Source organism: Triplophysa dalaica, chromosome 12 (genome assembly GCF_015846415.1).
Source record: "Triplophysa dalaica isolate WHDGS20190420 chromosome 12, ASM1584641v1, whole genome shotgun sequence".
Classification (NCBI taxonomy): Eukaryota; Metazoa; Chordata; class Actinopteri; order Cypriniformes; family Nemacheilidae; genus Triplophysa; species Triplophysa dalaica.
In genome coordinates, this window is record NC_079553.1 from 12,395,523 (window position 1) to 12,421,265 (window position 25,743).

The 25,743-nt window shown below is 36.7% G+C and overlaps 1 protein-coding gene across 7 annotated transcripts in view; it reads left to right on the forward strand.

Annotated features, from left to right (window-relative positions):
- Nucleotides 1-24,937, forward strand: part of trak1a (trafficking protein, kinesin binding 1a) — a 39,594-nt gene extending 14,657 nt beyond the window's left edge. For 4 of the 7 annotated variants that reach the window (XM_056762076.1, XM_056762071.1, XM_056762074.1 and 1 more), the window contains 14 exons: nucleotides 7,399-7,475; nucleotides 7,877-7,993; nucleotides 8,569-8,669; nucleotides 8,962-9,070; nucleotides 12,200-12,278; nucleotides 13,183-13,313; nucleotides 14,357-14,431; nucleotides 14,627-14,764; nucleotides 15,473-15,549; nucleotides 15,854-16,084; nucleotides 16,536-16,867; nucleotides 18,492-18,827; nucleotides 20,658-20,760; nucleotides 22,310-24,937. In XM_056762076.1, coding sequence (XP_056618054.1) covers nucleotides 7,425-7,475; nucleotides 7,877-7,993; nucleotides 8,569-8,669; nucleotides 8,962-9,070; nucleotides 12,200-12,278; nucleotides 13,183-13,313; nucleotides 14,357-14,431; nucleotides 14,627-14,764; nucleotides 15,473-15,549; nucleotides 15,854-16,084; nucleotides 16,536-16,867; nucleotides 18,492-18,827; nucleotides 20,658-20,760; nucleotides 22,310-23,075 — 2,646 coding nt within the window. In that variant the 5' untranslated portion in view covers nucleotides 7,399-7,424 and the 3' untranslated portion in view covers nucleotides 23,076-24,937. Of the gene's footprint in view, nucleotides 1-72; nucleotides 147-2,050; nucleotides 2,272-7,398; nucleotides 7,476-7,876; nucleotides 7,994-8,568; nucleotides 8,670-8,961; nucleotides 9,071-12,199; nucleotides 12,279-13,182; nucleotides 13,314-14,356; nucleotides 14,432-14,626; nucleotides 14,765-15,472; nucleotides 15,550-15,853; nucleotides 16,085-16,535; nucleotides 16,868-18,491; nucleotides 18,828-20,657; nucleotides 20,761-21,114; nucleotides 21,204-22,309 lie in introns of those variants that run through there. The other 3 variants (XM_056762077.1, XM_056762075.1, XM_056762072.1) reach the window with 3 other exon arrangements.
- Nucleotides 24,938-25,743: the final 806 nt, after the last annotated feature.

A 25,743-nucleotide genomic window follows, 5' to 3' on the forward strand; every position in this document is an offset into this window, starting at 1 on the left:
CATTTTGGAAATGTTATATAATATACATGTGAAACTGCATCGTTCAGATTCCTATTTCACTGCTGTGTTTTTATTTTTGTGGAGTATGCAAATTCAGATGTAACAAGAAATCAAAGACAGAAAAAAAACATCACGCTATCAGAGAGGTGAGGTATTCAAGCAGTGTGGAGGTGTTGAATTAAGGCGAACATGTTTTCAAACACATCGATTCTGAAATCCAACTGAAGAGCATTAACTGTCTGTCATGAGGAGACAAATTGCATGAATGTATTGAATCACTGACCAGATAAGAACATAACTGATGGTGGTGATCTTACTGTCTGTCATTTAGTCTATGACTGATGGTTTATTGAACCAAACATACTTCATAGCATCTAAACGTCCAGTTATCTTTGAAGCTCAACCAATAAATCAGTTGTGGATTATTATAGAAGAATATTAGTTGTTCAGGATTTATCTGACCTTTTTACTAAATTGATCCAAGCCACTTCCATTTTATTCTCCTCTTTGAATCTGATTTTTGGGATGCTTCCCTGTTCTGAAAGATCAGATCAATTTGTTTTACATGCTGACTGCTACTCGTTCTGTCTCCTGTTTATCTCGCCAAAAATTTGATACTTTATTTACAAGCACTTTCTTTCTTGGTTAGGAGGAAGTTTGTTCTTTAAATATAGCGAAACATGCACATACACACACTGCTTATTCACTTTTATTTCTGCTGAGACTCATTTGCATTTTTAGTTTTCTCAGCTTTTCCCTGAACTTTCCCAGAAATTTGCTATGTGTCCTTTTTCTGCCCGTCTTTTCTCACTTTTCCCTTCACAATAGCGCCAGCACAAAGACTAAGCCATGGTTATATTCACACAAAAGAGAAAACCCTCCTCCCTCACGGCCGCATCCACTGGGCCGCCCCATTCCTCTCCCATTTGTGTTGTGTTTCCATGGGAATGAAGGTTCCCAACAAACCACATAAACAGGAAGTTCTGCCGCATAACAATGAGAATTGTGTTAAGATCTTAAGCCATTTGCATTCTGTCAAGGTGGCAAGTAAAATGATTGATAATGCAACAAACCCAGACTTATTGAATACTAATAATAACATAAGAATAATGAGATATTGATAGACGAGGCGGAGCTGCATCTGTTATCAAACAGGTTGTGTTAAAAGATCATTTCATATCAAAGACAACACTGTGCATTCCAGAGAAACGCACACACAGGAAGTAACAAACATACTATACTTATTTAAATCTAAAGACTTTTTTTTCATAAATAAATATATATTCAAATGTTTTCTAAATAAATATATAATAAATATAATATATTTTTAAATAAATGTAGGTAAAGATATATGTGTATATATATATATATATATATATATATATATATATAAATGAAATACATAAGTCAATTCAAATACAAAAACTTTTACAATTGCCATTTAAATAATTATTTATAATAATAATACTTAATATATTTAGCTAAATAATGTATTTTTTTGCTTTTATTCATTTGAAACATAACCTGATGATGTTTTAGATATTCACGCCAAAAAATTAATAATAGGTGTGTCTTCCTCTGACTTATGTAATTTTGTGTTCGTCCATTTATTTTTGTTTTATTGTCCGTGTTATGACAAAAGTCCTTGTTAGTCTTTTACATGGGTATGTGAAATCTTTTCATCAGGAAACATGTACAGGTACAGGCTCCGCCCACTCAACAGGTGTATTCAAACACAACTCGGGCACGCCTAGATAGGTTTCCATGGTGTGTCAGTGGAATGTACCATTCTGTCTTCTACAGAAGGGGGAGCAGATTTTCTCATTGATAAAAAAATCATAGTATACACAAAAAACTTAAAAAATGTGTTCATTTAAGTTCATATTTTTAATCAGCAGATGTTTATCGTTGCCCCACAAAACTGTAATAATATTATTTTCCTGTATAAATGCACTCTGCTGTGAGTGGTAGCGCCCGGGCCAGCGAGTGTCAGCATTCAGTCAGGTGTGTTTCAGTCAGTATCTGATCTGTCAGATAGGGTTTAACATCCACCCATCATCAGAGTGTCACTCATGGCTCTGTACCTGAGACGGCTGAGGCTGCCTGGGCTTCACTAGCCCAGTGATAGCATGGCACTGCCTCTTGATCGCTCAAATGAGGAGTACTTCGAACATGACTCTTCATCTGAAATACTGGAAATATCAGACTTGTCATACTTTAGCTCAAACAATGATAATGAAGATGGAGATGTCGGGGATACGCTGGAGGAAGGTACGGTACCTGTGCATTGTGATCTAAATATTGTCCTGACGGAAAATTTCAATGTCCTGTTAAAAAGAATGTTAAAGTTAAATTAAGCAACAACACTTGTGTTCATAATGTTTATTCAAAATACTCACATAGAAATTGTTTTTATGCTTAACTGGTGTCAACATCCGGACATTTTTGAAAAACTATGTACATCAGATTTATCTTCTGCCGTTGTTGGAATAAAGTTAGTTGTTTGCTTTGCCACAATCTTATCAGGCATGAGTGAAAAAACAAAGCCGGGCGATTTTGTTTGAAAAGTGTGTTAGTGACATGAGAACAGTAGGTTTTTTGGGTTGCATTTTTTTATTTATTTCACAGTATTTATCACACACTTACAGACACACGCATTCAAATGTGACTCAGTTGTAAATGTGTATAATTGATGTTTCGCTGCTTGGATCTTTTAAGAATGCTGAATGCTTTGAGACAGAACACAGCTGATCATATCAACACTACACGGCCCATCCTCACAATGAAACACGCATACCAGCCTACATTACAAACATGCCATTAAATAACTGTCTTACTAGCTAAACATGGAAGAATCGGTTAGAAAAAGGACTTAAAATGATTTAGCATTTTTAATATTATGATGTTCTGTTTAGTTTTATCCTAATTGTAGAAAACTCTGCGACCAACAACAAATAATAACACATTATAAAGCCTATCCTCACACTGGTATGCATATCAGCGTGCATTTCTTTTCTTTTATATTTGTTTAGACTATTGTAATCATTTGAATGCACTTTTCACTTTTCTTCCTAATTTGTTATAGAGCATTTGGACAATAAAACAGTTAGTAAAGATCTACAGTGCTGAGACTGTATATAAAATGTACAGTCAACAGTAGGCAGATTGTACTGTAAAACAGATGTAATGTTTAAGCAAAAGAAAAAGATTTATGATGCCTTAACAAATATATGTATTTTTTTTGTATATTTAAAATAGCTTTATTAAAAGCACTATTGAAAGTCCTGATATTTATTTTTACCAAACATACAATGGAAAACTTTGCTGTAGTTTTGCAGCGGGTTTGCGAGTAACTTACTGATGATTTAATTTCCAGGTTTTTTTTAAACATAAACTTACCTCTTATATTTTCAAAGTCATGTTCCTTTTATTTTAGGTAACCTTTCTTGTGGTTAAAATGTATCGTAATTTAATGAATCGTTAATTTAATCTACAGGTACTGGCAAACCTGCTGCAAAACTACTGCAAAGTTGTACAATGAACAGATGATGGGTTTATGTCCTGTGGGAGTTTATTTCAGGACAACAAGAGTCACCTTTATTAATTCACTAAACAAGACAAGTGGGAGACTGTAATGCCCTGCTGGCTTCTTTGTGTCCGGTTTACACTATGGGAATAGTCATATGGTCTGATGGCAGTGCATTGTGTACGGTTGCTGTGAGTTTGTTGTGTTGATCGGAGTTGAGTGTCATGGTACTGAGGGTCATTGAAGTGAGTTTGGATTTGTGCTGTGGGACAGAATCATTTGTGAGTGTGAATCTTATTAGACTGGGAGCTTAGACCAGCAGTTGTTAATAGTCTAACTTCATTTCAGGTGAGTGTTTATCCATGTGAAGAAACCATTGGTAAGCGTGTTTGTACGCCAAGTCACGCCATAGTCTGTGGATTGAAATGTTCTGTTTTGAGACATTTCATTCTTAAAGCTGTTTTATAGATTATTCAAAGTAACCAGCATTTGCAGTGTTACGATACTCAGTTCACAATTGAATACGACACAATACTGGGCTTGCATCACGATATTAGTTACAATATTCAAGGTTTAATTCAACCATTTTATGTACTGTAAACGAATACAAACGGAAAAGACCTCTCAAAATAAAACTACTTTTTAACATAAAAGTATTAAAACATATATTTAATTTACAAAGACTTACAATACACATCTTAATAGCGCTATGATACATATCTTATTGATTTTTTATAGCGATATGCGATACTTCAATATTTTTTTACACCCCTTTTTGCTTACATTACAGTTCTTTACCATGGGCTTTATCTTAAAGGAATAGTTCACTCAATAAATCCTTAATCATTTATTCACCCTCTCATCATTTCAAACCTGTGTGACTTTCTTTCTTTTCCGGAACACAAAAGAAGTTATTCTGAAGGATGTTGATAACCAAACAACACTACACCTCATTGACTTTCATTTTGTGAACACAAAAACATTTCTCAAAATATCTTCTTTTGTGTTCCTAAGAAGAAGTCCTACATAGGTTTAAAGCAATTGAAGGTCAATAAATGAGAATATAAATTTCAACCAACTTAGTGAGGGGTATTCTGTTATAGTTTTAAAACTATATTGAAGGAGTTTACTTGTTGGGTGCCGTTTCTTCACTGACACAGAAATGTAGTTTTGTAAAGGAATTTACACATGCTTCTTTTTACTTTACATTTTATATGTTTTTTTTGGATCCAAAAGTTTTTAAGATCTTGAGAAAGTGTAACTTGAGACATGAGTGTCTAAACGTATGACTGAAAGTGAAAAACTGGTCTGTAAATATACCTTTAAAGGGATAGTTCACCCTTAAATGAAAATTCTGTCATTATTTACATACCCTCATGCAATTTCATACCTGTATAAACTACTTTGTTCTGATGAACTCAGAGATATATATTTGGAAGAGTGTTGGCAATTTTCAGTTCTTGGACATCATTGACTAGTAGTAGGACAATTTTTTTATGGTATTCAAAGGTGCCCCAGAACGATTTTGTTTCCAAAATATTTAATTTTGTGTTCAACAGATTAAAAAAACCTACTTTTTCTACTTTGTAAATAGATGATATCCCAGAACTGAGAATTGCTATCATTCTTCCAAATATCTTTCTTTGGGTTCAACAGAACACATACATTTATACAGGTTTGAAACAAACCTGAGAGTATTTAAATGATGACAGAAGTTTCATGTTTGGGTGAACTATTCCTTTAAAGCACCTTTAGGTTTTTCATCCTGATCATATCATTTCTTTATATCAGGAATTAAATATGATGTATCAGTGCTATCAAGCAGTACTAGTGTGTGGCGTAATGGTTACATAACACTGTATGTGTTTTATTCTCTTTGATGGATTCTTAATTATGGGCTATTGTTGGCTGTTATCTTTAGACTTTGCTCTGTTTTCATTTGTGACCGGGGCAAAATATTTGCTCCCAGTGTCCTGCCAACTCAGTAATCACATCACTTCATTGTGTCTGTACTTTGAAATGCATTGGGTGGGATCAGTAAGATATCGAATTGTGTCCTATTAGCTATTATGACTAACAGTTCCGATGGAGAAATGAAGTCCTGAGCTGAACCTAATGGCACTACCAGTGAAACCTAAAGAAATATCCAGCAGTCAGTGTAATGTATAACGTGGCATTTGATTGAACAGTTTAAGCAGGAAATGTCTCTGTTTGTGCTCATACTTGAGTTGTTACAGGAATGTGTCTGTGTGTGGGGTTATATTGTAGCTGGGTGGTGTTGATGGCTTCTCAACAGGTGAACAGAGCATGCGCTCACTCTCTGTACTTTGTGTGACGCAGGTGGAAATGTCTGATTTGCATTGAACTTCTCACTTTTCTAGTCACACAATATTTCTTTATACAGCGTTAGTTTTAAGTATTATCATGTTAGCTAGTGTCATAGGTGGCGTTTCCTTATCAGAGTTGCATTTACTTTGTAAAATGCAGTGTTAATTCTGCATGAATTCAATGTTTCAATGTTCAAATATATTCTCATATGAAGCAGAACATGCCATTCATTTGTTGATTCTACCAAAAAGTTAGAAAACTGCTTTGCGGCACAACAAAAATAAAATGTATTTGCGTGTCTGACCAGCCAAACAAAGTTTGTGGCGGGGGTATCTGTTTGGCCAACCAATGGAGGATAGGGAAACCGCTTTGAACATTAATTTAGCTGATTTGATTGTTAATTAATAGTAAAGGCAAAGATATTATTGTATTTTTTATCTACATGTGCCCTGCAGGGAGTATCCTAGGGCAGTATGGACGTTATTATCATTTATATCAACAACAATGACAAACATTGTCAGATGTTTATTGCATTGAGAGATAAGCATTGAGGTCTGGATAGATTGTAATGTAGTCCCCAAACATAACCTAAGGTCTATTCTGTTGAATGTTTTATTTCATACTGTAAAAAAAATCCTAAAATTTTCTGCCAGCTGGAGCGACAGAAATATTCCATAAATTAGTAGTTTTTCCTTTAAAATTACAGGATACAAGGATGTATGATCAATTGTTTTCCCGGGTTTTGTCAATTGCTGTTAGCCATTTTACAGTTTTTGACAGAATTTCAAAATAAAATAAAAAAAAATGAATCTCGTTAAAAAAACAGATATTTTCTGGCAGGTCGGTGCAGCTGGAGTGACAGAAATAAATAAATTCTGTAAAAAAACTTTTTTACATTATTCACTGCTGGACGTTACTACAATCATGGAGTTATTTATAAACTTTAACATGTTAACCTGCTGATATTGAGAACATGAGATGATGGTAATGTTTTTTTTTTTTTTTATCTTTGTTGGGGTCAACACCACCCAGAGGGAGGCTTGCAGAAGACATTGTGTTCACCAGACTGAAACCATTGTCTTATTACACTGTATTAATACGACCTGCAATAGCACTTTGATGTTTACATCAGCACATATTCATATACCACGATTTATGAATCAGTTTTACATCTTGGACTTTTTGGACCATCGCAAATGAAGCGGAATTAAATGAAGCAGATGTTTTTTAGTTTATTTCTCTTAGTCTGGTACATTTGTGGTGTAAATACCACTTATACTTTCCTGTAGCTCAATGGTAAGAGCATTGCGTTAACAACACAAGGTTGTGGGTTCGATCGGAGGGGATTGCTCACATACCTATGTATAAATGTATAGGATATTGCAATGTAAGTCGCTTTGGATAAAAGCGTCTGCCAAATGCATTAATGTATATGTAAATGTTATGCTGTACATTACACTTTTCCTCCCTTTCCAGATTAAATTTAAAGGAGTCTTCAATAAAAAACATCAAAACTCATGCTGCCTTATTCTCTGTTCCCACAGTTCTGTGTGCCGATCGCGTGGGCCAGATGACTAAAACATACAATGACATAGACGCTGTGACACGTCTCTTAGAAGAGGTGAGCCGTGGAAGTGGGTGGATGGGTCAGCGACTGTTTAAAAATAAGCATTAGATGTTTATATATAGTATGTGTTCTTATTGAAGTTTTTCTCACATGTTGTGATTCAGATCTTAAAATATGTCCGTGAATAAGTAATATTGACTTGCACTGTGTGGCATATTTGTTTGTTTTGAAGAACATTAATTATTTGTAATGTTTGTTCTGGATCCAGGTTGATATTTGCTTTAATCTATTTATATTCTAGTTGTTAAATATTGATTTTCCTAACCAGGTCGCAAGTACCCTCATGTTGTGCAAATTTACATAGATCGAGCAAATGCTTGTCTCTTACATATTTATGCTTCAGTCAAGTCCGTCTAAAGACAGCCAGAACACTCTTTTTCTCTGTGTCCTTTCAGAAAGAAAGAGATTTGGAGTTGGCGGCACGTATTGGTCAGTCTCTGCTGAAAAAGAACAAAACTCTGAGTGAAAGAAACTCCTTCTTGGAGGAGCAGGTGGAGCACATACGAGAAGAGGTGAGAGTCTGTTGTTTATTCTGTTCTGCTTGGTTTTGTTACTGCTTCAAATGCTAAGGAATACTTCAGTTTTTAATAGGGAAGTCTAGCTACATTACTGTTGTCTAGAGGAAAATAAATAGATATTTTTATTTTGAAACATTTTCATGCAGCAGAAAACATCTGCATTTACTGAGTTCAAAGTATTGAACAGGTTTAACAATATTTTGTGAAGGCCACATGTACTCACTAACAGTGAAATATCTTGACAACCAACTTTTAAACTTTTACTTTAGGTGTCTTCTGTTACAGTGTAATTATATAGAAGTACTAACTACATGTACTCACTATAGATTTAGGGTTATCTAGATGTAATTTTGAAAAAATATATAGTATACTCTAGTTAATACATGTAACGTGTAATAAGGGCACTGAGAAATAAAGTTTTACCAAACGGTCTCATATATTGCCCAAATCATGTTTTTCAATTTAATGCAGTGGGTTAGGGGATGGGAAACATCATTAGCATGATATAAAATCAATGAAAGTCTATGACATTTCCAAACTTATATAGTGAAACAAACGTGTGTGTGTAGGTGTCTCAGCTGCGTCATGATCTGTCGATGAAGGATGAGCTCCTGCAGTTCTACACCAGTGCAGCTGAAGAAAGCGATGGAGATTCTGCTTCTACCACACCGTGAGTTTCCATTAACCCTGTGTATTTAATATTGGTGCTTAAGAGAAACTGTGTAAAGTTTATTCGTGTATAAAAAAAAAATTGTCCAAGTCTAATGTGAATAGGCACCTATATGTTAGCCGGATCTCTTAGATCAAGGCTCTTAAAACATTGCTCTGTTTGTTTGAGCACTAGCTGCGACTAGGCCAAGCACCAACTATATTCTCTTCATAAATTGTAAAATTTAGTGAAACATCCTGTTTTCTGTAAGACGTATTTGCATTTTTTTCATTCTTGGATTGTTTTTGTGCAGTATTCGTCGAAATGACTCGTCTCTCTCAGTGCCAAATTATCTGCCTCTGGATTCACTGCAGAAGAAACTCAAAGACCTGGAGGAAGAGAACATCAGCCTCCGAACAGAGGTGAGGCCTGATGTGAGACCAATGAACAGAGCCCAGTGTGAATGCCAATATTCTGACCACTCCAGTCTCTACCACAGACACCATACCCACCGATCCATCGCAGCAACTGATCATCTGTTGCAAAATCCAGTTTACTTGAGTCTGATTGGGTGGTTTAGAAACAAGAATAGAGGCAAAGAGGTTTTATTTATAAGTCTGTTTTAGAACAGGAAGTCATGTTTACAAAGTATAAGATTGATAGGGTAAGATCAATAATATGTGGGATTTGACAGTGTAAATAAATCTTCAAAAGATGCTCTGAACTTGTTAGAGGAACTAAGAATCAAGTTTCCACAGGTAGATAAGAATATTGAACTTTGTTATAGACGGTTTCAAAGTCACAACATTAACAAACGTTACTGCTCATTAGGGATGGGTACCGAAACTCGGTACTTTATCGTTCTCAGGGCTAAATTTTAAAAGACCGAAGTATCGATAAGCTCTGACGTTAACGGTTCTGCTGTCGGTACTGGAGAAATTAAGAAAAACATTTCCTATTTCTTATTGCTAAATAAACGTTAACAAGCATATTTTAACTGACCAACCATTTCTAATTTGCGATAATATTAAAGACATTTACCTGCATTTTTGTTATTCGCAATCTCGCACGCGAAATGTCCGTCTATCCAACACTACACAGAGCTCGCGCGCACACAACACAAAAGCTCGCGCTTAATAGAGTGACGATGGCGGAGAGAACCAAACAATCTAAAGTCTGGTTACAATTTTATCGAGTGGATGCAGATAATGCTCATTTCAACAAGTGCAACAAGATTTTTGCTTGTAAGAGCGGAAACACACATCTCTAAAGTGCATTATGTGCAGACAGATAAATGGAAAGTTTTCGGCTGCCTGCTAGCTAATAGTTCATCATCCACGTCCTCAGGTACGTATGCTAGCCTAGCAGTCTTTCTAAATAACCCCGACATAAACATTGCATAAGATTTCTTTAAATAAGTATGTAATAATTTAATAAACACACATCACATAAAAGAATATCCTAAATAAATCTTAAACATAAAAAATGCTTTCACAGTACTGCATTTAAAATGGATGAATAATAATAAATTATGCTTAAGAAATTATAAAGCAGAGCTTACCTAAAAAATGAATTTGTAGCGATGAAATACATAATGTTATTTCTTATTTATGTTTGTGTGTTTATACATATTATGTCCCTATTTATCATAAGTACTAAATGCACAAACACACAAATGAAGGAAATATGTGCTACACTACACACATCATCACAAAGGAGAAGATCTCCAGCCACAACACATAATAGGAATACCATTTTTTATTATTATTAAACAAAAACAACAAAAAACACAAACAAATTTAGGACCACATGCATTTTATTTTAATTCTCTATGAATAATAGGCGGGTATCAGTCATCTTTTACCTGCATTAAGATATGTTAGGTCAAAGAATGTAAAGAATAAGAATGTTTTAAATTGTGAAAAAAACTACAGCTTTAGTTTTGTTTTTCATAAAAAAACACAACAAAAAGTACAGATAAGAGTACCGTTAAAGTACTGGATCGTTATATGGTATCGATAAAAGTAGTAGTACCGTTAAAACCTTAACGATACCCATCCCTACTGCTCATGCACGCGTTTGTGGACTGCCCTTAACTTCCGGTACACATTTGCAAATGGTAGAGCCGATAGATAATTTCTGATAACAAGCAGAAGAAAACGAGAAGAACTTACTTGGCTAAACTTGTCTCTCCAATATTTTTCATTTAGACTGCGATACCAAGCTCAACCACTATTTGTCAATGTACGATACGGTTTCTTTATATGCGACCGATCTACAGGAGCCATTCAACAAATTGTGTATTTAATAAAATTAACATACAACAAAATTCAACAAATATTTTATTTAATACAATTAATATACAATAAAATAATGATATAAATGACTAATAACATAAATTAAATAACAAATAAATAATTATATTATTAGACAATAGCCAAACACAGAACTGAAGTTAACTGCAGTTCAGGCACGTGTCCGATGAAAGGGCCTATATCTGTGAAATAATCTAGACTTGATTTGACTTTGATTAATTTTGGAAGGCAAAAGTTAAGATAAACTCGCCCCTTAATGGCAAATAAAAAAGTTGAACTGTGGTTGGTTGCTTCACATGTCAGTCAAATTGCTTTATTCTATAAGCTGCAATGAGTCAATACTGGAAAGCTGTTTGGTCACATACTGTATTCAAATGACATCAAAATGACCAGGGTTTCACACATATCAAATATCTAAGACAAACACAATATATACCAGTATTCATACATATCAAATGTCTAAGACGAGCACAGTATATACCAGTTTCATTCTCTGGTGAAAGACATTTGCCTGTTATCTGTAGTCTTCCTGCAAGTTTAACTGGTCACACAATGATTATGGTTATAATAAAATAATAAAACATAATAATAAAATAAGCAAAGACTTTATATAAATATAATATTCAAATGAATACTCATAGACTCTTCCATAGTTAATATATGGTCATAACTATTATATCATAACTATAATATTTTTTTTATGAATTGTGTTGTTTTAAATAAAAATGAACATCCGTCAACTGTTTTAGGTCGATAAAGCCGCTCTCTCTTTCTAACAGTATGCTTCCTCTTACTGAAACATAAGATCTGAAGTAACATACGTGGGACGTTTGACCCCATTACAGGAGTGGAATTCCACGCCTCGCTACTAAAAAATCAACATCCACACCCACACAAGACCTATTCATAGCAAATCATTTGTAGAAACTTTGGTAACAATGGATGAACTAGAGTCCGATGAAAACCAAACGAAACATCTCTCCTATGTCGACCTCATTAAATAAGATCATGAACTCAATACTTGACCCACGAGAGCTCTGGGTGTTAGATGTCGACTTCAAGGATTTGTAGATTTAATTCCATTCTAATTGTATTGTTCTTAAACATGGGCACTTTCGACTCGGCCTGTTTTGTCCTCAACAAAAGCCTTTAATTCTAAGAGTCAAAGGAGTGGCTTTGTAAAACTATGCCCCTATTGTTTGAGCAGATTATTCATTAATGTGTGTGTGTTTGTAGGCGAATCACCTGGAGACAGAGACCATCTCGTATGAAGAAAAGGAACAACAGCTTGTAAATGACTGTGTTAAAGAGCTCAGTAAGTATCTATTACATCATCTGACAGCAGTTCTGATCAACAATCACATTCCCTCAACATGTAAACTGATACTCACTGTAATCCATTCTGCACTGACTCAATTCATACAGTATAAGTTTGTCTAGTCATCTGTCTTATTGTTCCACGTTGTAGTACAACAATTCAGTTAGTAATGACATGAATGTCAAATGTGACCCTGGAAAACAAAACAGTCTTATGGATCAATTTTCCCAATACTGAAAATTATACATCATTTGAGATACAACTATCCAAAATCTTTGAATCTGAGGTAGCAAAAAAATCTAAATTTTGAGAAAATCGCCTTTAAAGTTGTCCATCAGAGTCGCTGTAGCAGGCCGTTGCTAATAAGAGACATGTATGTTTTAACACTCTCTATGGGCTTACCGCTGTATGACCTTGTGGAGAGTAGATGAACCTGAAAGCTGAAATTCTGAGCTTTGGGCAGGTGATTCCCAAAGAATGGGCAGCAGCGAGTGAAATTTGTAGGCGTGTTTCTGGCCATTTTTGTTAGCGATGTTGCTGCAATACTCACAAAAAGAAGGTTTTGATATATTTACTGTAGAAAATGTACGAAATACTGTATCTTCACGGAACATGATCTTTACTGAATATTCTAATGATCTTTTGGCATGAAAGAATATCAATCATTTTGATCCATACAGTGTATTTTGGGCTTTTACTACAAAGTTCCCGTGCTACTTATGAGTGGTTTTGTGGTCAAGGGTCACAAATAACAAAACAGTTAAAACTATGATTTTATCTTTATTTGATCAAATCTATACATCTACTTTGTCATTATATATTTTACCACATTTTTCATGCGTTTATGCTGGGTGTGTTTGAATGTATCATCATATGGATGTTGTATTTTTCTCTCCCACAGGAAATGCAAACATACAGATCTCCACCATCGCAGAGGACTTGGCGAAGAAAACGGAGGACGCCTCCCGGCAGCAAGAGGAGATCACGCACCTCCTCTCTCAGATCGTGGACCTCCAGAAAAAAGCCAAAACTGTGAGTTGATTGTTATATGACTCACTGGAATGCTTGATTTTGATTGGTCAATAGTTTTGTGTATGACCTCAAAAGCGTGTCACATTGGGAGGTGAAGGAAATGTGACGTTTGCAGAAAAATCAATTGTAAAAATGTGCTGGCTAAGGGGCTATTCAAATTATGCGTCTTTTGCACGAGGCATATTTATTAATTATAAAAGTAGATGCTTGAGAAGTGCTCAAATATGGAGCAACGCAGTCGTGATGTGCATGCGATGCAACGCTCCTGTTTTTCAATGTCCCCATCAAGATAAAAATATTTCAACTATTCATAATGCTGCACGCACTGCAAGTTATGTGACAAGAACCAACCAATATAGACAAGCTCAGTGAAGATGGAGACACAGGTGATCACAGCATTTGTTTAGACCTCCTCGTATCAACGGCTAGCGTGGCCCGTGGTTGCTTAGCAACGACAGATGCCAAGCAGATGCGTTTTCCGCATTGTTTTTGCGGTATTAGAAGCGAAATGTGAATCGCCCCTAAAAATGCTGCTCTTAAAAGGGATAGTTCAATGCTGCTCTTAAAGGGATAGTTCAATGCTGCTCTTAAAGGGATAGTTCAATGCTGCTCTTAAAGGGATAGTTCAATGCTGCTCTTAAAGGGATAGTTCTGTATACAGAAAACAAAAGAAGATATTTTGAAGAACGCTGATAGCCAAACAATATTTGCCCCCATTGACTTCCATGGTTTGAACACAAAATCCCTGTGACAATTCTCCAAATATCGTCCTCTGTGTTCCGCAGAATAAAGAGTCATATACAGTTTTTTTTCCGATGAACTATCCCTTTAAGAAATGTACAGAAAGTATCCATTCATATAGATTGGATGTAAATATATTCATTTATTCGGTAAGCTGTAAAATATTATACAGTAAGCCAAAGATGGAGAAGGAAAACTGTCCTGTATAGTACTAGTAATGTACACTGTTCCTTATATATGTACATCTTGGTTTTCCTATGTTGTTACCGTACTATTTATGTGATATGTTTGTTGTTTTTCAGTATGCACTTGAAAACGAAGAGCTCACTCAGCATCTGGGAGCTGCTAAAGACGCTCAGAGAGCCCTAACATCAGAGGTAACTTAAACACACCAACTGTCTTGGTTTAGACTACATACGGAAAAACACTTTAGCTTAATGGCTTTATTTAACAGTGAAGGACAGATATGGGTGTGTATTGTTTGGATTGTATTGAACTGTCGGTCAGTGATTGATTAGATTTATGTTACGTCACCTGCTCTCGGTGTTCTCACGTTTTCTGATTCTCTTTAGCTGAGGGAGTTGGAGGACAAGTATGCTGAGTGTATGGAGATGCTTCACGAAGCTCAGGAGGAACTTAAGAACTTCAGGAATAAAACGTTGCCTCATAGTACACCACGACGATTCCACTCGCTCGGCCTTTTTCCCATGGTGAGAGGCAAACAGTGAGACTAATACAATACACGGTTAAATAATGTAGGAAAGGAAAATTAGCTATGAAATCAAACATTGAGCATACTGCTTACTATTTTTTTAGTCTATGTATTCAGTGACATTTTATGCGTGGAACATCCATACATTTCATTCGCACATTGAACATTGTACTGTGTATCCCACAATTCAATGCACTTAAAGTTCACCAAAAATTGAAAATTCTGTTATCATTTACTCACCTTCATTTCAATCCTTAATGACTTTCTTTCTTCCGCAGAACACAGAAAAAATATATTTTGAAGAAAGTCGGTGACAGAACTGCACTGGTCCCCATTCACTTCTATTGTATAGACACAAAACCAATGCAAGTAAATGGGGGCCAGTTAACAGCATTTTTCAAAATATCTTCTTTTGTGTTCTGCGGAAGAAATAAAGTCCTACAGGTTTGAAATGACAAGATGGTGACTATTGATGAGAGATTTTTTAACTTTAGTCTAATTAGTCTGTTTTACATAATAATATATACAGCAAGCAGTACTGTACCTTATTCTTTTTTTATGAACGTTTTCATTATCTGTTGGTGACTATAGATGAACATTCAGCATTTCAGCTCGGTTAATAACAGTAAGTCTGTGATAGAGGAATACACACTGTATCACTCTTATCTCACTGGCTAACTGAATTAAATATGTATGCGTGTTACAGGACTCTTTAGCTGCTGAAATTGAAGGTACGATGCGGAAAGAGATTGAGATGTCTGATCCAGAGGTAGAGGAGCAAAGGTGTGTTTGTGTGTCACTTCCGGTCACTCATGCTTCAAATCATAGGTCTGACTTAGTATTATTTTAAAACACAATAAGAAAGGTCATCGGGACAATAATGTGAATTAAGCATTTTTGTGTACAACATTCAACATTTAAAATGTAGGTTGCCTTATACAGAAAAGACATACTAAAACCTGTGTATCTCTCTGTGTGTTACAGTAATTCGTATGTTGTACGTACAGAGATTTCCAGTTTGTGCACTTGTGTGTTCATCATTTATTATATATGTTTATTTGAATATATATCTTTTTGATTTGTCCAGGTTACACCCAAAGCGTGTGTTTCAGACAGTGCGTAATGTCAACAAGTCGGTTCGACTGCGCTCCATGGGTCGCTCCCCACAGAACATCCCAGGGTCCAATCAGACGTCCTGTATGAACTCCAGGGGATCCAGCTGTATAAGCACGCCCAGATCAAGCATGTACGGAGGGGACGGAAGCGAAATGGACAACCGAACCAGCAGCCTACTGCTGGACACCCAATCACTTGACGGGTAAGAGCTTTCTGATGTACACTTACAGAAAATTGTTATACTTACTAAGTCATAGTGTGAAGTAGGAGAAGTGTCTTTGATTTATAAAATATTCATACATTAACTAATATTTGATTCTAATATTAAACAAATTTTAAATAATTATTTAAATTTATTCTAGACAAAAAGGCACATTTTAAGTTTTGGGGTTGTTTTAAAAAAAAGTTAGCCTTATTTTAAAATAGAATGATTTATGAGGAAATGTGTGTTGGTCGGATTGTGTGTTTGTACAACATCTCTCAATATGGACAGTAAAACCTCAAATCTGCAGCTCAGCAGTGAACCCCATAGATCTTGATAAACATATTAAATGTCTTGATAAAAATGTAAAGAATATTTGTATATAATAATTTTTAGACCACAGAGCAAGGAAAAGCCTAATTCTGTTGATCCCTGTAATATGTGTGTCCAGCTCCGATGATTTCAACAAGAAGCCTGGTACACCTGGCACCCCCGGGTCAAGTGACCTAGAGGCGGCGCTGCGCCGTCTTTCCCTCCGTCGAGACAACTACCTGTGCGAGCGGCGCTTTTTCGAGGAGGAACGAGAGCGCAAACTTTTGGTCCTGGCGGAAGGAAAGAAGCAGTCGTTCGAGGAGCGAGACTGTGGAAGTGGCAGTGAAGATGGTGGTCCTCTGACTCCAACAGAGAGCATCATGTCTCTGGGAACCCTGCACTCGGTTTACTCCATCTACAGCAACCGATCCTACCTGCCCGAGAAGCTTCAGATCGTCAAACCTCTGGAAGGTGAACGAGTCAAACCCCGCCCATTCCCCTTCTTACTGATAGATGCTCTGTGGACGCTAATGCACCACAGCGTTGAGGACCTGTCCACACCACACTCCTTCTATTTCAGACACGCACATCCTCGCTGCTTGTTTGAGATTTAAATACACACAAATAAAGAGGTAGTACATTTGTGTATTGCATAGAATAGGTTAAGTTCAAAAGCCATGGGTTCAATCATATATTTCTATTTTTATTATCTGACGAATTTTATAGGGTTGGGATAAAAACAACATCCGTGCATAATGATATTTTTCAGATAACGTTATGACCTTGTCATTGCTATTCTCATGCACTAGAACACAGAGATGTATTAAAAGCTTTGCCAAGCATGTTTTTCATGATACAAAAATTAAGATTTGCTGTGAATAGAACTTTGCAGAAGCAAAATGACCCACAATGCACTTTTTGTTTTTATTTCCGAACATTTTAGTTTTTTGTTCAATTATATCGGCAAAAAACAAATTTCATTTACGTAGCTTTGTATATCAAAGCTACAACAATTTCGTTTTAGATAATGCAGTAAAATATAAAAGAAGACAACTGTTACTGTGGGGGTTGGAAATAGCTCTCTAGCGCCCTCTGCTGGTCATAGCGAATGAATAAACAAAGTAGCTTCCCTGGAACCTCTTATCAATATTAAATTATTCTAGGAAACTCAGAAACCCACTCATTTATTTTTCATAGATTAGTATATTCTTCTAAGCCTGTTTTTTTTGCTCATGTTTTCATTTTTCCCATCTTTTTGTCAATTTTTGAAACTATTTAGTTTCTTGTTTTTCCTTCTTTTCCAGTCTTTTCTGTGTGTTTAAAGCTCTGTAATAAAAACAACTCTAATTTTTCCCCTCCTTTTCTCTTTCTTTATTCTGTTCATGACACAAATATGAAACATGGCAGATTTAATCTTACACTAGCAGGTAAAAGTGTGGGCACGTGTGAGTTAATTTAAAATAAAGCAAAATTATAGCATTTAACATTTGATTAAACATTCAGAATTAAACTTGTAAAATATAGACTAAAATAGAAAAGGCAATACGTGAGCCGCGTACAACTGTGCTCAGCATACATGAGACCTTCTTTATGCACCTCATAAAACTGGTTTAGTGAATGCAGCAAAAATCTACTATCCTACTAAATACAGAAGGAACACCTGGATAAAAAATAGGAATGATTTCAAGGGTCATTCATTAAATAACTATCACTAAATTATAAGGATAAATAATTTTGCAAAGAATTTTAGGATCATGACCCGTATCATGATATTAAAAATATATTATTAATAATAAATCCCCAGTAACTGAACATATATTATTAAAATGTTCTTTTTACCTATTATAGTACAAAGTCATAATGCACCCTATCCAGAACCTGAAGCACAGTAGGTCTGAAATATATCATCCTCATTAACCATCAGCGATAAAGTCACAACATGTAAATGCCATGACAAAGTTTAAATATTCATAGATTATTTAAAATTTCCTGTGAATATTAGACATTCTTTTAAAAATGATCAACAACAACATCACTTTTTTGCTTTTATTGTTTTTTATCTGTGATCTAATCTCTTCTCTCTCTTTCTCCTCAGGTTCGGCCACTCTGCACGCATGGCAGCAGTTAGCCCAGCCCCACTTGGGCGGCATTCTCGACACCCGGCCGGGCGTGGTGACCAAGGGCTTCCGTCCGCTGGATCTGGACCTGCAGGAGGTTTTCCAGTTCACCGACCTGGAGGAAGACGATCCAGGACAGCATTCCCTATCCGGCACATCTACCTCTAACCTGGGCTCTCTACCCTGCTCACCTGCTTCCCGAAGAGCACGCACCGACAATTCCCACAGTCATGAGGATCATCTCAAAGAGAACGGAGGGACCCCTGGTGTGGGGCAAGACCAAGGGGAGGTAGAAGATGAGGAGGTCTCATCTGGTGAGAGAGCCTCGTAACCCCACAGACAGGCACTGGCATGGGGGTGGGATGAAAAACCCACTAAAAACAGTTTGCTGTACCAGTGGAGTACCCACAATCCCCTGCTGTTTGTGTGCAGCCTGTGAGGGTCTGGGATGAGCTGGTTCTCTCCCTGTTCAGCTGCAGATTGCACACAGCCGCTGCACATCAAGCACTACCTCACCTGTGACGACAGCTGCCATGTTGTTTTGAGTATAGACTTTTTATTTAACCATTTTACTGTCATTCTGCTTAAAAATCATCTCTCTAGATCCTGACATATACTGAAAAATGAGAATAGAGTTTAAATGAGTTTATAGAGAATAGGTGACAATACAGAGAATAGTAAAGTTTAGGGAGAACAGATATTGTTGCTGTCCTTCTGAAACCTTGTATCTCCTTATTTTTTATTTTTTGTCATTAATCATTATTAATCACCCTTTATATTTGTCAAATATTTTGTTTTCCAAAAATTTATCCAGTAAACAATATTAGAAAGCGCTTGTCAACTTTGACAAGATTTAAAATGACAATGTTTTCTTCATTTCCTAAAAAAACCTACTTCATTAGTGACTTAGCACTCAGTTAGACTAAAAATAGCGTTTCTATAGCAATCCAGAGTTTATTTTAGACAATTTTCCTAAATGTTTCATTTTAGTTCTTTCAACTCAAAAATGACTCAATTTGTCTTGTGTATCGTTTAATCTCTCAACCCTGAACGCGTCCTAATAATATATGATTTGAACAGCTACATCATGACCTTCTCTTAGGGTGAAATTTTACAGTAAACATGTAAACACTTGTTTACCAAAATAGTTGTTTTAGGATAATATTTAGTCAAGTTATTATTACGCTTTTTTATGAATTTGTGAAGCTACTTCAGCTCAACTTTTTAATACAGACTTTATTCTCATTCTCAGTGCTCATGAAATTCATCCTTGAGTTCCTTTTTTCAATTCTTGCTAATTCATCTCGGCTCAAACTCCCTTCTTACCTGCATTTCCGGAATTATATCTCAGTAAAAGGAACATACACATACTTTGCATTTACTCAAAGCCCACTTTTTCCCAGTTACACTGTACCTGTATGTGAGCTGTAGCTACATTATAGTGTCCACCCTGTTTGTACCTCATCTGTACAACACACACTCACACACCCGTGGATGCCCTTTACACACATCACACCAGCATGTTACTAACGTCAGCAGGTTTGAGTGTGTTTTGAAGGATAGAATGTCACAGCTCTATTTAAATCAGTGGTGAGAGAGCTGTAGTCATGTGAGGGAACAGACTCTTGCGTCACTGAGCAGAGAGTCACATTCACACCACACAAACTCACTTCACTTGCCTTCAAAGTCAGACCTGACAGATACATTATCCAGAGCTAATCCAGAGCTAAAGTATCTACAGTTTTGTACACGGATGCCCAGACACACTGGACAGACTATGAACTAGATAGTGTTTACTAGAATGATAAGGCAAACTGATGTACATTAATCTTGCTTGTCTGTTATAACTGATTTCTTTATTGACTGATTTGATCTTTGCTCTTTTCCCGCTATTCTCTCCTACTGTATAAATCTGTTTAAAACTGCATCAGGACAAAACACACATGCATAACGTCACAATTTGTGTGTATTCTTTTAAGATCCAATCTCTGCTGGCACAGCAGTAGCTTGCATTAAGTGTCATTACATTGCATGAAGTGTGATCAGAGCCTGAAGCAGTTTAACTTTCCCTGCGTAGTTATATTAGTATGTTTGTGTGTGTTGTTGTGTACTGACCTTTGTCTCTCCTCTCTCGCTGTCCCCAGTGCATTTCCCTGGTAAATGTATGTCTCACACCAGCTCAACGTACACCTTCACTACCTGTAGGATACTTCACCCTTCAGATGAGCTCACCAGAGTCACGCCCAGGTACCGCATCAGTCCATCTTAAATCCCTCCTGAAATTTGTTTTTGCCTTTGAATTTGTAGTGGTTCATTTTTTTAAGTTTCAGAATCTCATTATACTTTATAAATTCATATTTTTTTTTTTATGTTGCTTAATTTTTTTCATAAAACTTGAAGTTGAACTTTACTGACTGTGGGCTATAAAGTGGGCAATTGTAACCATGAATAGACAAATGAGGCACCCTGCAATTTTTAGGACGACAAGCACACGAGGTTCAGGGTCTTTGGGTCAGGGTCTTTGTTGTTAAGATGTAATTCTCCTGACAGATAGCTTGTGTCTATGGCAGCCAGTACAGCTGTGTGATTGGTTCTCTGCAGGTCATATGACAAGGATGAGGAAGCGGCTCTTTATCATGTCGTTCTGGTCACGGGCATAGAACAAGCTCACTGAACACCGCCCCCTTGGGGTGAGAAGAAATAGCATGACAAGCCTGGTGCTGATAGGGAAGTGTTGTGGGAGTGTTGCTATTCTCTAACCAAACTTAAACCACTCTAATGCTGTATTATTTGTTGTGTGGGATGTTTATTAACTACACCAGAGTCTGTTTGTGAAAGACTGTACTAACATGACTGATTTATGTGCAAAGAACTCAAGGTGTAGAAATGTATTTAGTCATGAATCATACTTTTGTGGTTCAGTTCTGAGTGTATGAGAGTTATGAATGCTAACAGGTGTCAAGATTTAAAATGTGTCTGATCACGTTGTATAACAGTATAGAGGTATAGAGGTTTGGAACATCTTTAATGTCAACAGTCTGTCCCTGTGAACGTACAGGTGTCCTAGCTCAACAATAATGTGGACACATAAGACACACTTAAATGTCATCCTTTTAGATACAAACATGCTAAACCAAGTGCCGTTTATTTAAAAAAGCAACAACACAAGCCTATTTTCAAGCAAAAGATTTAACAAAAAGTTGAAAATGATAAAGTAATAGATATCAAGAAATGTATTTGGACGTAATCTGGTTGAGAAAATTTAGTTAGTTCTGAGAAATGCTCTTGCATCATTTCTTTATGCTAACATGCTAATATAGTATTTGCTCATTTCATTTTGTATTTAAACTGCAATTTGTAACTTTTTGTTTAAAAATTAAAATTAGTTATTGAAGTACATAAAAATATATGATGAAAAGTCTCCTTACTTTATCCCAATTCACTGCTTTATAGAAACATATGTTTTTGGTTTCAAGTTTTTTCTACACATAAATGTTTAAATAAACCTAGTTTGATGTTTCACACAAAGATGGCGATAGAGAGAGAAAAGTTGTGCTTTGCGTACTTAATGCATATATTTTTTTTAAAACAGTAGATTATTACAGTATTACTTTGTACAAAGAAAATTCTAAAATTAAGTACATCAAACTTGCATCTGACTAGCCAAATTTCTGCAGTCAAGGACCTTTTCTTCGATTTTGGTTTGAAATACAGGCAGCAAAAGTAACAAGTGCACGGTTTGGCATGCTGCATCTACAGCCAGACATTCGAATCTGATCCAGTTTTTCTTTCTCAGTCTGTTGTCAGGTCCTTCACTGGCCTCCTGCGTGATATCCAACAGTAGTCTGCGTTCAACCCCTGTGTCCACCCCCTGCACGCCTCGCCGGCTCAGCCAAGCGGAGAGCTTCACCAACCTCCGAGACTCTACCAAAACCACCAGTACCTCTCTGGGCCTAGTGCGCCTCCTACAGGTTAGAGGTATATCTGCTGCTGTCTATAACCCTCACAGCTGGGACCGGGCAGATCGAGCAGCTGCGCCAGACCCCGGCTCATCCCCCACTCATCTGGGCACAGACACCCTTCCCTCCACCCCTCCGAACTCCCCCAGCAAAACTAAACTCACCAGTCCCGTCTTACCTGTAGACTACAGCCCCTCAGACCCCCCCTACGAAACGTTCCTGGCTTCGAGGCCGGCCAGCTCTATCCTGAAGGAGGTGCGTGAGGCGGATGAAAAGGCTCGATCGGACTCGCAGTCTCAGACTGAGGTTAGTGTGCAGAACCTGCGGCTGATGGACAAGGTGAAGAGGTTTAGCCTGGCTCCCAGAACTCTTACCCCAGGGTCCGTGGTGGGGATGGGAGGGCCGGGACCACCGTTCGGGGCCCACGGTGTGATGACGTCCCCAATAGCGGGACTGCCAGTGCTGAACTCAGGGATGAGAAGAAACCGCAGTTACCCAGCTATGGTCGGGGCTAGTATGGCTATGAAGGGCCCGGGGCCTCCCAGTGAGGATTTGCTGTTGGCTTCTGGCCAACATAGACAAACTAGCCTCAACGAAAAGTGAATGTTGCCCCTCTGTTGTCTCCCCCTTCAACAGTATATCATCCTTGTGACAACTCGACAGTGCCTGTTATGACGATGATGATAATTGTATATTATTTTGTTATAATGATAGCTATACCAACCTTTTTCTTTACTTGTCTAACCAACATTTACAGCACAATGCATTCAGCAGTGTCATCGTAAATTTCAAGCCTTTTGTTTTAAAAATTGACATTTTGCACTTGCTAGTTGCGAAAAAATGTAGCAGATGAACAGAGAGTGGAAAATTCATGCTCCTTGGTCAGGATCATTTTCAATTTAAGCACTTTTTGACTACAGAAATTGACTTCATGCTTTTTTGTTGTAAATCTGGTCTTCCTTACCCAACTATTATTTGCTTTGTGGCATTTCAAGATTGGTTAGCAAGAGCACTGATAACATAGATATAAATAACTAGATGCCGCAGTATCATCTGTTTCTATGGGCCGCTATAAGTAGGTCGTACGCCTTATTTGAACGAGGCGATCCGGTCCGTTAACACTCAAAATCAAGCTGTATGATTATGAGAAAAAATATATTGTTGTGTTAAGTCAAACATGCTAAACTACACATGACAACAACTAAAGGTTATCCCATTTTTCGGGAATTTAATCCCCGTGGTTTTCACAGAATTGGCTGCGCAGCGCAGTGTTTGGGCATTATAGTCAACGGTGAGTGACGTCAGTGGAACGTTCCAAGATGACGGACACGTCTACGTGCCTGGAGCACTTGAATGCGGCATCTAGTTATATTTGTCTATGACTGATAGCACCTTAATGCTAATGCTAGCCTACACATGAACAATGAAAGCTTGTCAATAATACAGCATTGGTCTGATTTAGCTTCATGCCTCTTAATTGTGCCAGAAATCTATAAAAGTATAGATACTATTACAGAAGCCTTGCTTCATCTTATCCTGTCAGTTAAATGCAAAATCAGAGTGTAACAAAACAGCTAAATGAAATGACTTTCAATAGAGGGCGCTGTTGACACAGAGTTATTTTACGTATTAGCACACCCCTATATGCCTACTTGTTATCCTCTCAGACAGCAATGAGGGCACAGTGTGGAAAAACTTTATTGCAGTTTGAAATTGAAACATAATCATGTTGCTTTTAATGTTATTTTGTGTCAGACCAACATTATTTATTTGTTTAAGTGTGTGGATGTATGACTTAATATGTTGAACTGCAGTATCAAAACCTGACAGGAATTGCAACAGGATGACTAAAATGCTGTATATCTGTTGTGGCTTTGAAGCCCACTGACTGATCGTATGTGAAGGATATGAAGTGTATTCTGTAAGCTTTAAAGAATTCAAGGGTGCGAAGTCATAGTGCCTTTTTCTTTCATTGCTCCTCTTTTTCAGTCATGCTTAGCCTACAGTTTTGTCTGCTACAGAATGGATTGCCGTAAACACCGTAACTGTGTTGTGTGTTGACTTCCTAACGGTTTTAGCCTAGATGACAATGCAAATATAGGATGTAAACTTTGAAGGATATTAAATTTGATGTATTGCTGAGGAGGCACATACAGTTGAAATGTATGACATCTGTTGAAAGTGTTTGAGAACCACAGCGGTTTCTGCCATGACTGAACATTGATTTCAATGGTGTGTTTTTTTCATCAGATTACTGAAAGGATGTTGTATATTGTAAATTATAAATATGCAAAGAAGATTTGAAGATGCTAACTTTTTAAGAAAAACAAACAAAAAAGACTGAACTTATAAAAATGAGAAAATCGGAAAGTGATGACGCTGGCCAAATGCTGGTTTAAATGTGGAGTTTTTGTTTTCATGAATTTCAGAAGCTCCTATTTACATCAATAAACCAGGTCAGATTATTTTGTGACTCTTGTTTTTTTCTATTATTGTCCCTTAAATTAAATTTTAAAGTGATAGTACACAAAAATAAATGTATGTGGAACCCAAAAAAAGTTATTTAAAAAATGTCTTAAGGATTTTATGTCTATGCACTGAGAGTCAATGGGGACCACTGTGGTTACCACTATTCTTTAAAATACCTATTTAGTTCCCTGCGGGGAAAAAAGTCTTGGCATGACATAATGGTGAGTAAATGATTAATGATTAATTTTCATTTTGGGGTGAACTATCCCTGTATGTATATTTCAAACAAATTCAAAGTTTAGAAACATGTTCTCTGTTCTTTTTTAAATGTCCCATGCATTTTTAAACACTAGAGGGCATACATCATCAACATCATCATGTCAATCTTTAGTGCAAGAAATCTTAATTCAGTTATTTTCTTTGCTCCATAAAGACATAGTAGTGATGGTGTAGCACATCTGACTTACAGTATACTGTCTTACATTTTAGTTTAGCACCCCTTTTGCTTTAAACAGCATAAGTCACAATTGAATGTTACTGATGCACTGCACAAATCTGGGTACCAGTTCATGTTTCTGAATTTGTACTGTCATTGTATTTCAAATTAAGCTGACAGTAACTACGTAGGGTCCTTGTTTTGCAGATGTATGTGACACGAAGGGATGCTTGTGACCAGATCACTGCTGAATGATAAACACACCACTTGATACTGAAGAGCAGCAGTTATTTATTTATAATGTGATGATATTTGGATGATATTCTCTGACACGAGAGGGCCCATAGGAACACCACAGGTTATTGT